Source organism: Echinops telfairi, unplaced genomic scaffold (genome assembly GCF_000313985.2).
Source record: "Echinops telfairi isolate 266 unplaced genomic scaffold, ASM31398v2 ScPeMD7_3533;HRSCAF=4204_1, whole genome shotgun sequence".
NCBI lineage: Eukaryota > Metazoa > Chordata > Mammalia > Afrosoricida > Tenrecidae > Echinops > Echinops telfairi.
This window is the reverse complement of record NW_022107432.1, coordinates 13,473,134-13,486,014: the sequence shown is the minus strand read 5'-3', so window position 1 is coordinate 13,486,014 and position 12,881 is coordinate 13,473,134. Positions and strand designations below refer to the sequence as shown.

The 12,881-nt window shown below is 45.6% G+C and overlaps 1 protein-coding gene across 1 annotated transcript; it reads right to left on the bottom strand.

The window, feature by feature from the left end:
* Positions 1-2,724: 2,724 nt before the first annotated feature.
* On the bottom strand, positions 2,725-12,599 carry IL17F (interleukin 17F). Its single transcript, XM_013003764.2, has 3 exons — positions 12,573-12,599; positions 4,861-5,054; positions 2,725-2,959 (listed from the first exon to the last, which is right to left on the bottom strand). The coding sequence occupies exons 1-3, from the start codon at positions 12,597-12,599 to the stop codon at positions 2,725-2,727; spliced, it is 456 nt and encodes a 151-aa protein (XP_012859218.2).
* Between the last annotated feature and the right edge of the window lie 282 nt (positions 12,600-12,881).

Here is a 12,881-nt window from a genome sequence, read left to right as displayed (position 1 = left end):
GTCAAGTTGATTTAAGATGTCACTGATCCAAGAAATATTGATTAGGGGCCCACTACTGTGTCCCCATGTGCCCACTCTTCCAAGCTTAGACCTGCTCACCATGTCCCCAGCGCACCACACTGATTTGTGCTTCCCTGCCCAGCGTATGCTGTTCCCTCTGATAGAAATGCCCTTCCCTCGTTTTCCTCCAGACTAATTCATCTGAAGGCAAAAAGCCACCCCTACTCTGAAATGTCCTAGTGCATTAGCGTCATCTGTGTTTTCTTAATAGTTCCCACCCTGGTAACCACGCATAGCTCGGTCTTGAATTTGCTGGGGCACATGTATAATGAGATAATGACTTTAAATACACAGAAGTTTAACTTTTCCCAGTGGTTTCTTTTCAGCTCTATAATGGCCCCATGACTCAGACGACACAGAGGGCTTATTATCTGTACCATTCTCCATGTGGCATTCTAAGTACAAAACTCATGCAGGGAAAAGACGTTTCCTTGAACAGGTCTGAGTATCAAAATGGGCTTGTGAAATCATGATTAAAACTGATAGCTATGGGGAAAACCATTTTAAGTATTAAAGTCAATGTTTATACCGTAAGCAGAAGATTCTGGACTGAAGAGATGAAGAGTGTACCCAACCACTCTATCCCCACCCTAACTAACAGACTAGATTGAAATTGCTCACCCATACTAAGGAGTTCGAAATGGGCTATGGGTTCACGGCTCCTGCCCATTCTCAAGCCAGACTCTAGGTCAGAGCTGGAGAGTTGGGACTGAACAGTGGGAACGCATGCCCCACTACTTCTCTAGGACCTGGAAGACAACAGCAATGCTGATGCATTTGGGGCCAGCGGCATGATAGTGGGAAAAGAGAAAACATGGGGCGATGTTTCCATGCATGACATGGTTGAGAGAGCCTCTGAGCTTCCCAGAGTGGCTTGGAGACCATCTGAAAGCCCCTAGGTACCCAAGATGCATCAGAGATGGGTGAAAGCTCCAACAGGTTCAGAAGTCATAATGAAGGCACAGAAAGGGACCACCATGACCCTATTCCCCAGGTTGTCCCCCCCATAACATATGCCAAATCTAAGGTGCTGTTTGCAAACACTAACTATACACTTGGAGGTCAAATGCTTGAAGATTATCTGCCTGAAGGTTATCAGCCAGCTAGAGCAATCAGACCCTATAATCTGTCCCACCCTAAGTAGAGCCCACTCCCTTCTGATAAGGAAAATGGATTGTTCCCCTGGAGGAGAGCCCAAAGACAACTAAGGCCAAGCCATCTAGGGGACGACCAAGGTGAGGCTGCCATCTTGACTCTAGAGTTCTCCTATCTTGTTATGTGGATGTCTTCCTGTCACACGTATGCCTGTTGTACCACCTCTTCCTGTTACACACATGGTTGTCCGTAATTAGGGCTTGCACACCCCTAGAGTGTATATAAGCCTTTGTTGGAAATATATTTGTGTTCTCTGCAAGGATCTGGCTCCTGAGGTCATGGTGGTCCCCAAGGTGAGCACTCATATGCTTTATCTTGTCTGATGTCTCTTTAATTTTATCCCTCAATTACACAACTGCCCCTTGGACCTGTTCAATGGTGGAGGCTGGTACCCCACACTTAATGATCAGAGACTGAGTGCCCACTACCAAAATATATGACCTGTCTCTATGCATGCATGGCTAGAAGCCCTTGTAGTATAGTGGGTTACTAGTTGGGCTGCTAACTTTAAGGTTTTCTACTCCTGTAAAGAGTTAAGGTCTCAGAAATGCCCGGGGGCATGTTCCACAGGGTCGCTATGAATCAGAATTGGCTCCGTGGCAGTGAGTTTGATTTTTGATTGTATGCATTGGCTACTGTTATCTGTATCCCCAGCAACTAGCAAAGAGGCCAATATAAATTCCCGTTGTAAGCAGTTACCAAGGAAACCGAGTTCTGTTTGCCCCATTTTCCTTAATTGTTCATGTATCCCCCAAAACCACTGTCAATAAAGGAACACCAACACAGGTGCTGCAGTGAGGAAAATAGGAAAAGCAAATGATAGGTATATCGATTTCAAATACTGAGAGGAGGCAGGTCTCTCTGAGTATAAGCTGAAACAGAAATGGAACACCTGAAGTCTTTTTTTTCAATCAATACTTTATTATATTGTTTCTCGATACATTAATTTTATATGATCAGCAGGTCATAAATATATGGACAATCTCCTTACAGATATAAACATGTAGTCGTTCCTACCCACCTCATTCATAAACATCCTAAACATATTCTACTTGGTCCTTGTCCTTATCACCCCCAAACCCACCTCACCCTGGGCAGCCCCACCCCCACCCCCACATTCCAACTCCGTTGTCTGTGCTGTCCTCCACATGGAACAAGTCCCATTTTACCCACATCTCCCTGACCTCTGTGTGGCCCAGGCTCAGGGTGGCAGCATGGCTAGGAGGCAGCCACAGAGAGCATGAGCAGCGGGGTTTAAGGGATCCATCATGCTCCACATCTCTTTTCAAATGAGGTGGGACATTGGGACATTTCAGGACAACATTATGATTTGGAAGAGACCCAGAAAGTCAATAGTATCAATCTAATAGAAAGCCTTGAGAATTCCATTCAGGTCTTAAGAAAAGCCCTGTGAAGTAGAGGGCATTAAGGACGAGCAGGGCTAGATGGAGGGCACTGAGTAAGGACTGGCATTTCTACAGCCCCTTCCACTGAGATGATGGACAGTTCTCAGTCTGCACGGGTGATGCGAGGGGTGACACAGGTGCACCCAACAACCAACTGTATCTTCTCCAGCCTGAAAAGGGAGCAGCCCTGGGGCTCCCTCCGGAGGACCAGGGTCTCCTGATGGATGGGAACGGAGTTCATGAAGCTGTTTGACTCCCCATTGGCACCAGTGCAGCTGATGGCCCTGCATTCAGCCTCTGCGATGGAAAAGGGAATGCGGTTCAGGTCCTTGGTGAGTCTGCAGAAGGAACAGACAAACGCAGCATGGTGAGGCAAGCGAGGTAGAGCTGTTCAGAGGCAAAGGGACTGAGTCACCGGCAGGTGAATCCAAGTCAGGTAGCAATACAGACAACCTGGGCCCAGACACCAGCAGTTGGTAGTTGGTTAACTCTCTGGGCCTCACTTTCCTCGATGATAAAATGAGAATCCTTCTTAATTTCTCTCATGGGATTGTTGAGAACACTCAGTGATGCCCAAGGGTATAAAGTATTGCACTGTAAAACGTTAGCATTCGACGCCTGTTAGCTGTTCTATTTTACGTGGATGTGATTGCTGTTATTATTATTATTATCGTGGCCATTATTATTATAATTAAACCTAGTTTAATTAAAGTTTTAATTAAACCTAGTTTAATTATAATTAAACCTAGTTCTCTTGCGTGGATTCTGGCTCATGAAAGCCTCCTATGTTACAAAGTAGAATGAATTCATAGGGTTTTTTGGTTGTTACTTTATTTTTTGGCAACAAAAATCTTAAGGGTAAATGTAATCTGCTGGCGAGGAACGCTGAGACGCCAGAAGAATGAGCAAAATCTGTTTGGGAAGCAGCACAGGCAGAACACGCCTTGGATGGGAGGCTGGGGACACGGGGTCTCGCTTTCTTTGAACATGCTATCAGCACGCACCAGTTCCTGGAGAAGACGCCAGCCTTGGTCAAGTAGAGGATTGGAGGGACGGAGGAGGGCCCTGTGTGAAATGGATTGGCATGGTGGCTACAATAATGATCTCAAAGGATTGTGAGGCTGGCACAGGGCCTGGCAGGGGTTCTTTCTGTTGTACCTGGAGGCCCTATGAGCAAGAACCAGCTCGGTGGCCCCCCAACAGGACAATCGTAATGGAAGCAAATCACTGTGCCATTCTCTGTAGTGCCACCGAGTAGCTTTGCACTGCCCAACTTTCGGTGATTAAAGTGCAAACTATTTGTGCCATTCAGGAACCTGGGTCTCCCACTGCACAGGTGGAGGAGCCCTGGTGGCCTAGCGGTTATATGCTGGGCTGCTAAGATCAGCAGTTTGAAGCTGAAGCCACTCTAAGAGAGAAAGACAGGGCTTTCTACTCCTGTAAAGGGTTACCGTAGTCTTAGAAACTCACAGGGGGCACTTCCAACCTGTCCTGTAAGGTCGCTCTGAGTCAGGGTAGACTCCAAGGCAGTGTGTTGTTTGGGTTTGAGGACCCCAACCAGGAAACAAGAAGGCAACAAAGTCACCCCAGCCAACTTGCCATCAAACACACTCCATTCACGTGGGAAGCAATGCAACAACCCCACAGCACTCCGAGTAGTCCCTGACGCTCACTTCATACCTGTGTTCTGAGAACCTCCACTTTGAAATAAAATCAAGAAGCTGAATAGTGAGTGCCCCAGCTACCATCCCTCTTTACAAACGGGCCCTTGTCCTTCACTCTTGCCTCTTCTCCACGGCACAGGGGTTGGTTCTTTGGGTTTGCCTCCTGCCCAGTCCTTGGAGACAGATGTCTGATCAGAATGCCTGTCTCTAAGCTGACGTGTCTGCTTCCCACTTCTCCCCAGGCAAAGATAGCCCTGGGAAACAAAACCCTGGGGCTACGTTCAAAACGTCCAATTCAGGAAGTTCATTTATTCCAGCTTAGGACTTTGTGAAGCAGACAAAGGCAGAGCGTTATTGAGTTAATGAAGAAGTGGGATTTTTGATCACATAGGTGGACCAAATCCTGCAGGAGAAATGTGAGTGCCTAGATAAAATAGAATTTCTGTTTTTAAGAAAGAGTGAATATGAGTGTTTCGTTGTTATTTTTCCGTATCACCTTTAGTTTTCTACTGTCATTAGAACCCAGTAACCTACTTTATGAAGTGGAAGTGAAGATCCACCTCTTTTACACTTACTTGTAATCCCAGGGGGAGGTGGAACGGTTGTTGATGTTTGATAAAATGGGACCACCCTGGTTTTCATTGAAAGTGCTAATGCCAAGCTGCACAATGCTCTCCTCCTGAGCGGGGCAATTCTTGGGTGTTTTGGGGGCAGCATCGCCTGCTTTCAGGAGGGTGAGCCCCAACATCAATAACAGCAGGAACTTGACCTGGAAAAGAGAGGAGGTCACCGTTGGTTAAGGTCTCTGACATCACTTACTGGCGAGAGCAACTGCACATTTCAGCTGAACTTGACATTCTTCCTCGGTTCTCAATTGAATTCCAAGATTCCCTCTTCCTCTGTTATAGAATGAATTCCAGAATTCAATCCATAACAGAGGCGGGATGCCAAATTCAGGCTGTGGTCCTAGCCATTGCACCTGTAAAGGCGACCTGTTATGGAAACAGAGTCCTTGAAGATGTTGCTACTTAACATGAGGTCATACCAGAGTAGAATAGGCCCAGTCACATCTGAGTGATGTCCTTATAAAAGAGGAGAAAAGAAACAGAGAGACACAGAGGAAAGATGGCCACGTGCAGGTGCGTCTACAAGTCACAGAACATCAGAAGCTGGAGACCAGGAAGGGTCTCCCCTGGAGCATACAGAGAGAGAATTACCCTGCCAGCCCCCTGAATTCAGGCTTCTGCCTCTTGTCATTTAAAGCCATACCCTCTGTGGCATTTTGCTACCGCAGCTCAGGAAACAGATACACAGTCCTTTCATGGGCTCAGGGCTTTTTTAAAAATCATTTTATTGGGACCTCGTAGACATCAATTAAATCAGGCATGTTTGTAGATATGTTGCTTCATTCTTTCTAGACATTTACTTTCTATCGAGCCCTTGGTATCAGCTCTTTCCCTCCCCCGCCCCCCACAACCTCATAACCCCCTGATAGATTGCACATTATTATTTTCATCTCTCACAGCAACCACTGTGTCCCTTCCCCCATGTTGTCTGTGGTCTTCCCCCTGTAGAGGGGTATATGCCAGTGCTGCTTCTCAATTCAGACTAGACCGGAACATGTACACAGGTATAGAAAGCTCACGACACACGGAATCCAGGAACAGGAGCGGGGATAGTGATACCAGAAGGGTAGGGGGAGGTGGGGGGAGAAGAAGGGAGAAAGGGGGGTCCGGCCTAGAACCCTAGGCGCTCCCCCTGAAAATGGGAACTGTCGTGCTGGAAGACAGCAGGCTGTCTGTCAAACGGAAGACTGAGCTCAGTGGCCCGGTGGTGGCTGCCCTCTGCAGTCTGCAGCTCCCCCGCTGGCACGGACTTGTCAGGGCTCTACGGCTGGATTTGAAGACTTTCTCACTGAGCTTTGCTAGGTTCGAGGCCCTGGCCAGGAAGGGGTGGTACACCTAGGTGGGCGGTACACCTGGGTTGGCCCACCTAAGCCAGGTGAATTTGATTGAGTCAATGGGGTGGACCAGTATGGTAGAGCATGCCTCCCAGCGGGGCCCCCAAAAGCCAGAGGTGTTGCTCTGGGGCGCTCTCTCAGCGCGGCGGGCCGGGCTGTGGCCCCAGTGGCTGAGTCCCGCGCACTCGTGCTGCTCCTATTTGCTATAAACTCACTCGGATCACACACCTGGCTTCGGTGCGAGTTCTTTCTAGTGAGAAGCCAAGGACGACGGGAGGGAGCGATCTAACAGCTTCTAGTGACTTTTCTTTCCAATCGGAAATAATATTCATCTCAAAATCACATTGGCAAGATTAAATGCGTTTTGTGTGTAACCCACCCACTGCCATTGGGTCAGTTCGACTCATAATGAGGTTACAGAACAGAGTAGCCCCGCCCCGTGGGGTTTCCAGGGTTGTAAATCTTCACTGGATCCGACTGCCACCCCCTTTTCCTTCAGAGACGCTGGTGAGTTGGAATTGCTGAGCTATTGGTTAGCAGTTTCATGCTTAGCTCATTGTACTACCAGGGATATTCGACTCATAAAGTGCCTATAAATCTGTTTGACAGAAGAGGGGTGCTTAATAAAGGCTAGCTCTTGTTTGATTTTGTCCGCAACCTCATGGCCCATAAACCCTGCATATAATTCTTCCTCCCAATACTCTCTCCACCTAGAAGACTCTGCCCAGTTTCTGTTTACCAAAAGCCTATCCCTCTATAGATTCTCCGGGAGCCCTGGTGGCATGGTGGTTACTTGTTGAGCTGTGATCCACAAGGTCAGCTGTTTGAAACCACCAGCCGCTCTGCTGGAGAAAGGTGTGCCAAGGTGTGCCTTTTTACCCCCCAGAAACATCTCAGAAACTCACTGAGGCAGTGCTACCCGGCCCTGTAAAATCACTATGAGTCAGCATCAGCTCAATGGCAGTGAACTTGGATTTATAAAGGACCCACTCCGTACCCTGGAGTTCTTCCTAAAGTCATTCTATAAAAGAGTATGTTTTCTATCTTACAATCTTTTTAAACAGTCTAACAGCCAAGCAGCATTTTTTAATTGTCTTCAGATGCCGTCTTTGTAATCACATTAGATCTGCGCCCATCAGATTGTCTCTTCCTTCCCAGGAACATCGCACCGGAAGGGTGCTCCATGAATACTTTCAGGGTGAATGGGAGAATGGATGCGTGAATGGAAGAACAAAACTATACAGTTAAATTAAACAATATAGCTAAGCTCATTGTGATAAGGAAAACGTTAGGCAAGACGAACTATCGCCAAGTTCCAATTATCCATGCTAATTGAAAGACACAGGGGCACTAATGATGCACAACTACAGAGAATATGGAAATGATTTCTCTTTAGCTCTGGAACATACATTTCTTAGACTTTCATTGAAATATCAATTTATCCGGTGTTATAGAAATGCACAGAGCATGTCTGTAGAGATTTTAACTAACAGAAGAGTTAAAATAAAAATCTCTCCAGCTTCCCTTTGTCACATCTCTGCCTTTGTTCATTCCCCACAGTTGCCACTTCACCTGAAGAGGGTGACCAGTGTCTATAACTAACCCTATAACTCATAGAGTTGGTATGAGTTGGAATCGATTCAAGGACAGCAACACTCTGCATGTGGAGAATACCGATGCCTCCATGAAGTGGAGATGCTCCGGTTCTCTTGGGCTCAGGGTTCAGACTCCCACCTTCCATGAGTTAGTGATCAGACACGGTGGTTTAAAAGGCTCTCCTTGTCATATTTTACAGACATGAGGATAAGGACAAACAAAATGTCATTTTGTCAACTTGCTCTGTTAAGGTAGCTGATTCGAAAAGCTGAAGGCAAGATTGACCCAGATAAAGTAGGATGAGGCTGATGTGCGTTCAGATAGTCAGCAGTCAACCTACTTTCACAATCTCAACCACTGTTTCTTGACTCTAGGGTGGGGGTTCGAACATCAGCTCCATACTCAGATGTCTTGGGTGCATCAGACATATCCAGGACTCTTGACTAGCTGTGACTGAACTTTCTCCACAGGATAATGTAAAGATTAAGTGAGATGACTCAGGTAGCCACAAATAACAGTGCTGGTACAGGTAGGTAATCCATCCAGGTGCTGTGCATATAAAAGGACCTCTGGTGATCTGTGGGCTAAGGCTGTGGTGTAAACCCACCAGTTCCTCTTTGGAACAAAGACGACCCTGCCTGCTTCAGAAAAGAGTTACCTTCCCGAAACGCTGAGGAGCAGCACTAGTTTGTCCTACAGAATCACTAAGAGAATCCGACGTGGCCGCAGTGGCTGGGCTATGCATGTGAAAGGAACCCTAGTGGCGTCCTGGTTCAAGTGCTGCACCAGGGGAGAAAGATAAAGGAGTCTGCTTCTGTAAATAGCTACAGCAGCCCTTCTCAACCTGTGGATCTCGACCACTTTGGGGGTCAAATGACCCTTTCACAAGAGTCGCCCAATTCATAACAGTAGCAAAATAACAGTGATGAAGTAGTAATGAAAATAATTTTATGGTTGGGGGTCACCACCACATGAGGAACTGTATTAAAAGGTCGTGGCATTAGGAAGGTTGAAAACCACTGAGCTACAGCCATGGAAGGTCAATGGTGCAGTTCTCCTTGGCTCGATGGCAATGAAATTGATTGTGGGCTGCTTTATCATGGCGTTGGCTTTGGCTTTATGCATCTGAAAGGAGCCCTGTTGGTGCCACAGTTAAGCACTCACTGCTCACTGAAAGGTTGTCAGTTCAAACCCATCTGCGGCTCTGTGGATGAAGAGATTACAGCCTAAGAAACCCTATGGGGAAGTTCCACTGCATCAAGCCGATTCGCCCACATACAGGGTCATCACAACATGAGGAACTGTATTAAAGGGCCGCGGTTGAGAACCACTGCACTAAGAGGTGAATCAACTCCATGGTGTACACCCACACACCACGTCTATGAAGCCCTAGTGGCAAAGCGAAGGCTGGTGTTCAACTCTGTAGGAGAAAGATGTGACAATCAGCCTTGAGAACTCTCAGGGGCACTGCGCTGTATCCTGTAGAGGCACTCGCAGTCAAAACTGGCACGATGGCAATAGGTATTATATGATTGGCATTGTGCTAGTAATGGCAGTGGGCAAGCTAAGCATGGAATTTTGCCCATCTGCACCTTCCAAAGTGCTATAAATAAGAGGTCCTTCCCACGAGGTAGCTTCCCCAGCCTACTAATCACTTCTTCAAGTTTCCTAATTCCTCCTTTGAGTTTCCTTTCTTCTTTGGGATCATATTCACTCAACTGCTTCTAATTTTCATTATCAAAACTTTAAAGCAACTATATCTTGAGTCTCCATAATTTGGCAATAGTGGCCAAGCTTCTAACAAGCCATTATTATAATCACTTTTATTCTTAGTGCATTTTAGAAAACACATCTCATAAATGACTTGTGAGGTAGGCAGAGCTAACATTAATTATCCTAATTACTGAATTTCTGCACCTAACACACGCATATAAATAACATGCGTAGGAAAGTTATATGTGAGGCAGTTGTGTTTCTTTGCATAAAGAGTACTCTATTTGCATAAAAATATGGTAAGTAGCTGGGAGGATTGTGACCAAAGATAGTCAATAAGTTGGTTGAGTTAACCAGTCCGTTAGTACAGTCTGGTGACTTGTACTTGGTTCATTGGTCACAGGTATTTCCAGTGGAGGCCATTATTATTATCAACATCTGTTCATGGTGTTTAATCTTAACCTTGTCTCTTTAGAGAAGCAAGAATTTTCAGCAAAATCACAGCTGTATCAGAATTGCATACACATTGTAAGTCATAGGGACCTTTATCAGGAGATCAGAGGATGTCTGCAAATCACTCTGCGTTGTTCCACAAAGCTTTGATCTGAAACGTTGGGGTTTACTGGCTATCTCAAACTAGGTGGTGGCTTTGATAAAGTTCCTGCTCACTCACTCCCAGCCGTCGACTCAAGGCTGACTCATAGCAAGTCCCTGTGGGTTTCCAAGACTGTCACTGTTCATGGGAGCAGAAAGCCCAGCCTTTCTCCCAAGGTTCCTGCTAGTTCTTAAGGATGACTTAAATAGCATTCGGTTAGAGAGAGAGGTTGGCAAAAAATGTTGGAAACAAGGGGACACACGGGGAGGTTTTCAAGAGTTAAAGAAAATAGAGGCAAATACTGTCACATATGGTAATCTTACAATAGTGGTGATCTATTAGTAAGTGTTTAGATAGACACATGGCTGAACAGGTGTGGGAGAAAGAGTATGTGTATACTCATGAACGTATATATTCATATGAACATATATATATGCGCACAAACACATATACACATAAATATATATGTTGTTGTTGTTATCATTACTATTATGCTTCCTCTCTCCTTGCTGGTTGCTATATATTAAAGTGACCAACGAGAGCTCACACTTATTGAATGCTTTCTCTCTCCTTGGTTGTTGTATCTCAAAATGACCAAATTAATGAAAAACTAAGCTTCTGAAGTTCTACCATTCTGGGAGACTAGATTCTCAATGATATCAAAACCCTAAAAAAAAAGTTTTAAGTGAACCTCAGGAAGGACATATTATTATTCCACCACCATACAGATAAGAAAACTAATAAACAAGCAAACGAACTCACGCAGAGTCGATGCCAACACACACTGACCCTTTAGGACCGGGTAGAACTACCCCCTTGGAGTTTCTGAGACTGTAAATCTTCATGGGAGTAGAAAGCCCCCCTGTTCCCCCACAGAGAAGCTGGTGGTTTCAAACTCCCAACCTTGAGGATGGAAGGCCAACACGGAGTCACTCAGCCCCCAGGACTCCTTGCAGTTGAAAAACAGCCAAAATGCCACATTTAATAAGTGGTGGAGCCATGTCTGTTTGATTCTCATGCCTGGGTGTCTGAAGACTATACTTCCCTGGGTTTCCTGTAATCTCTAAAACAATGTGTAAACATGGAATAGTATCATCACTGACACTAAAAGGCCTTCAACCTTTTATGAAATCCAAGCTCTTTAAAGTTTGCTTAGTTAGTAAAGGGAGAATTAAAGAGGAACTGTCTGTGCCAATAATATGGTGAATGATTTCCCAAGCCTGGTTTTCACATTCCTGCATTTTAAATTCTTCCAACTCTTACCCAACTAACACTGGGCAAGGCTCCAGGTAGATTTCCATCACACGTAAGTCTCTCTCTCCTCCATGGAGAATAAGGCTATGCCAACATTAACTCTCAGAGACATGGGGGCTTTCCTGTGGGAGGTGTCCAAAGTCCCACTCTGGAGGGTTTCATTTCCAACATTCAGGGCCTTCCCTATCTGCCTCCAGCATTTGGGTACACATTAATCTCTCTAGGACCTAACTTTCTTGGTTTAAAAGAAAAAAGTTGTTGTGCATGCCATTGAGACAATACCACGACTGACGCTGACCCCACGCACTACTGAGTGGAAGTACTCCAGTCTTTTGATTGTGCTCCTAATGGAAGCAAATTGTCAAGACTTTTCTTCAGAGCTACCATGAACTAGGATTGAACTTCGAGCCTTTAGGTTAGTAGCTGATTGCCAACTGTTTGCACAACCAAAAACCCATGGCCATAGAGTGTGTTTCCAATTTATAACAACCCTATAGAACAGAGTAGAACTGCCTCCATAGCGTTTCCAAGGCTATTCATCTTTACAGACACAGACTGACACCTCTCCCTTCTACAGAGTGGCTGGGGGCTTCCAACACTGACCTTTCGGTAAGCAGCTGAACACTCGAATCATTGCATCACTAGGGTGCTCAACTCAAGGAATTCTAAAAATATGCAAGAGGGGCTTCCACAAAGTTAATTGGGCGGGGGGGGGGGGGAAGCCATTATCTTTTAATTCCATTTCTCTACAAACTTTTTAAAACATGGGTACTGTGTGCATGTGTGTACTACTATTACCTGTCAATTCCAAGTCATGGTACCCTTATAGGCCAGACTATATACAACATCCCCTAAAATATTGGCTAAGCTCTCACCATAAAGAGTTCTAGGCCAACCTACCTTTGTCATGGGTGGCCACTGCCAGACGATGGCCCATCATATGTAATGACAAGAACTGTGCCCACAAACACCATCTGTGCAGAAATCATTGGGTGAGGAGTTCTGCACCCCATTGTAACTGTAATTTTTTATTCTTTTTATCCACCTGGGTAGTCAGATAACATCAACTTTGATTTTTTTTAAGAGACCATAATCTAACCTAATTCCATAGCAATCTACTTTTCTGAAGTCCCAGAGGCGACTGCATCTAAACAGGAATTAATACTCACCACGGCTCCGTCATGCAGAATGGCCATGGTCCTTTGGGTCTGGTGACTGGCTTTGTGCAGAGGCTCTTTCCGTGCTTGTGCACGGTCAATGAGGATAATTGTTGGTTTTATAGCAATCACTGCCTCTGTTTCTGTTGACCTTCTTACTGTCTTTATGTTGTGGTTACTGACGAACACAGGTTGGTTATCATTTTTTTATTCCACTTCCTGAAGGGAAATCAAAGGAGGACCCTTTGACAGGAACACGATCAAATCTTCCTTTCCTTTCACCCCACTTCCACTCTCATTACCTTCAATGTGCTCTTAACT

Coding starts and splice junctions, on each gene's coding strand:
- IL17F (XM_013003764.2), bottom strand. CDS start 12,599: ATGGCCATTCTGCATGACGGAGCCGTG. Junction 5,055..12,572: donor TTCTGCATGACGGAGCCGTG/GTGAGTATTAAT, acceptor TCTCTTTTCCAG/GTCAAGTTCCTGCTGTTATT. Junction 2,960..4,860: donor ACCTCCCCCTGGGATTACAA/GTAAGTGTAAAA, acceptor TTCCTTCTGCAG/ACTCACCAAGGACCTGAACC.